Source organism: Haliaeetus leucocephalus, unplaced genomic scaffold, assembly GCF_000737465.1.
Source record: "Haliaeetus leucocephalus isolate CR32 unplaced genomic scaffold, Haliaeetus_leucocephalus-4.0 Scaffold164, whole genome shotgun sequence".
In the NCBI taxonomy this organism is placed as follows: domain Eukaryota; kingdom Metazoa; phylum Chordata; class Aves; order Accipitriformes; family Accipitridae; genus Haliaeetus; species Haliaeetus leucocephalus.
In genome coordinates, this window is record NW_010972600.1 from 1,961,686 (window position 1) to 1,964,393 (window position 2,708).

Genomic DNA, 2,708 nt, shown 5'->3' on the forward strand with positions numbered 1-2,708 from the left:
CCCGCCACACCGCTCGCACCCCGCGGCAGCGAGGGGACCCCCCAGCCTCGCTTGGCCGGGGGGGGTGCGGAGGCTTTGCTCCTTAACCGCCAGCCAGAGCAGCCTCTGGGATGAAAGGGGCACCGGGGGCTTTCTGGGTGTGTCCCCCCACCCTCGACACAGCCCCCACCCCCCCCACCCCCGAAGCAATTTTGGCTGTTTTTCGCCCCAGGGACCCATGTGCGAGCGCACGGGGAGGGGGGGTCTGGCCCTGGGAAGCCACATGGGCTGGTTTGAGGCTGCTGGGGTTTGCCCAGTGCCTGCTCCAATTTTGATTCAAACCAGCCTTATTTTGGTTCCATTTCAGTCAATTAGGAACAGATTTAAGCTTAATGCCAATAAACCTCTTGAAACCCCACCGGGGTCTGCGTCAGCGGAGCGGCAGCAGCGCACGGGGACGGGGATGCAGCGGGCAGCCAAATGGGATCCGTGTCCCTCGTCACCCCATCCCCGGGCTCCCAAGCCAAGGTGGAGGGGGGGGCACTGGAGGGGGGGACACGACACAAGTCCTTTACACCAAACCATGGGGACAGGTTTATTTTGGATGACCATAGAAAGGGCATTTGTGGGGCACTGGAGCCATTGTGGGGCTGGGGGCACAGCTGATCTCCGAGAGGTGGGGTTTTTTTGGGGGGGGAAGCTGCTGCCTGCAGGGTTCCAGCCAGCAGCAAAGGCGGTGTCCGTCTCGATGGGGGTCAAAGCAAGGCAGCCCCTCGGCACAGTTGGTTGCGGTTTTGCTTGGGCAAAGCCCCAGTGCAGCTGGCAGAGCCGGGGAGGGGAACCAGCCCCACGCCTGAGCAATGCTCAGGATTTTGGGGGACCCCATTTTTCCCAGCGAGGGGTTCTCCACCCCTTCCAGCCTGTGCTCAAGAAAAGGGGTCAAGGGCAAGACGCCCACCTTGTTGGGGTGGCGCGGGCGCCTGGGGGGCTGCACTGGGAGCGGGTGGGGGCCGGGGGTGTGAGCGGGGCCCCCGTTCCACCGGCTGGCCCCTCCAGCCGTTCCCACGGGGACACCCATCACTCGACTTCTTCCGAATCGTACTTGAGGTCCTGGAGAATTTCGCTGATTGCCTCAATGGTTTTAATTAGCCTACGAGAGCGGATGGAAACTATAAATAAAGCCCATATGGAGCATATTATCTGGGCCGCCTTGCCTTCCCCGCGCTGTTTATGAAACACTCAGCCCGGGGAGGCCGAGGGGACCGCGGCCGCGCGGCATCGCCAAACCCTCCCCGGGGCTGCGGCCGAAAGCGCTTTTGAAGGCACCATGTGGGCCCCCCTGGGCTGGAGGGAGGGGAAACGCGGGGAAGGGGCTCTTAGCCTGGAGGGGGCTGCCGCCATCCCAAAAATGGTAGGAGAGGGCAGCGGGACCACCACTTACTTGTGCTTGAGCTCCCGCACCTCCTGCTGATGGGCGTCCATGTCGGGCTGGTCCTGCGCCTGCTGCCGAGCCAGCTGGAGCTGCGCCGTCTGCGGTGGGGACACGGCGGGAGCTGAGACACCCCCAAAAAGCAGCCCAAGCCCTGCTCTGGGCAGCGGTGGGGACCCCGCCCCCCCCAGCCCAATACTCACCAGCTGCAGCTTTTCCTGTTCCCGTTCCTGGAGATGGGCGAGGTGCTGGGCCAGGTCCGGGCGGGCGAGCTCGTCCCGCAGGCGCCCGGCGATGCACAGCACCTCCCGGGAGATGCCGTTGAAGGCCAGCGTGATCTCGTGCACCAGCTGCCGGTAACGTGGGAAATCATAGTGGGGTGCGCTGCTCAGGTATGCCCGGTGGCCCCTGGGGACAGGTTTTGGGGGGGAAGCCACCGTCACCACACCTGTGGGGTACCGGGATGGTGGAACCCCGTGGTCCCAGTCCCGGTGCTGAGCTCCCTTTGCCACCCCGCCGCAGGATGCACCAGGAGGGTTTTCCTGCCCAGATTTGGCAGCTCCCAATCCCCGCCACCAGGCACCCCTCGCACAGGACGGGCTTGGCAGCTCTTTTTGCGGGGGGGAGCTGGGGGGAGCGTTGGGCTTTTTCTTCCTTTTCACTCGCAAGCCCGCATCCCGGGAAGCCCATCATCTCCTGTCGGATGCTAAAATAGGATACAGGTGTCCGGCGCGGGCGTCCCCCTGCCAGCTGGAGCTCATCAACCGCCCCGATGGCTGCTGCTCCGTTCCGGCAGCCCCTTCCCATCAGGATGCAAAAAAATCAGGATGGCGGGCGGAATTCGGTTCCTTGCTGGGGATCCCCCACCCTGGCAGGTCCCGTCCCCATCGGTGCCCATCCCCACGGTGCCGGTACTCACTCCTCGAAGAGCCGGTACGCCTCGGCCCGCTCGCCCTGCAGCGCCTGCAGCCGCTGCAGCAGCACCTTCACAGCCTCGCCTGTCTGCCGGTGACAAGGGGATGGTGACGGCGTGGGACGACGGTGCCACCGGCACGGCACCCGACGCTTCACCGGGCGGCTCTGCTCCCGCTAACGGGCTCTGGGCAGAGCCGGCACCTCCCGGGGTGGGGGGGTCTCACCCCGGTGCTGGGGCCTTGAGTTCCCCCCACCCCACACCAGTGCCAGTTCTGGGGGAACTGGGGTTGAGCCTGGCCGCGGTGCTTGAGCTCGGTCCAGCACTGGGACCCCCCCCCCCCCCCCCCTACGCCCCAGGACCCCCCCCCCCCAACCGCCCACAAAA

General features: G+C 65.5%; 1 protein-coding gene across 1 annotated transcript in view; it reads right to left on the bottom strand.

Annotated features, from left to right (window-relative positions):
• Positions 1-678: 678 nt before the first annotated feature.
• LOC104829202 (chromosome unknown open reading frame, human C19orf60) overlaps positions 679-2,708 on the bottom strand; it is a 2,268-nt gene continuing 238 nt past the window's right edge. Inside the window, exons 2-5 of the mRNA XM_010563313.1 lie at positions 2,328-2,497; positions 1,612-1,816; positions 1,421-1,509; positions 679-1,129 (exon numbers count right to left, since the gene is read on the bottom strand). Coding sequence (XP_010561615.1) covers positions 1,057-1,129; positions 1,421-1,509; positions 1,612-1,816; positions 2,328-2,497 — 537 coding nt within the window. The 3' untranslated portion in view covers positions 679-1,056. The remainder of the gene's footprint in view (positions 1,130-1,420; positions 1,510-1,611; positions 1,817-2,327; positions 2,498-2,708) is intronic.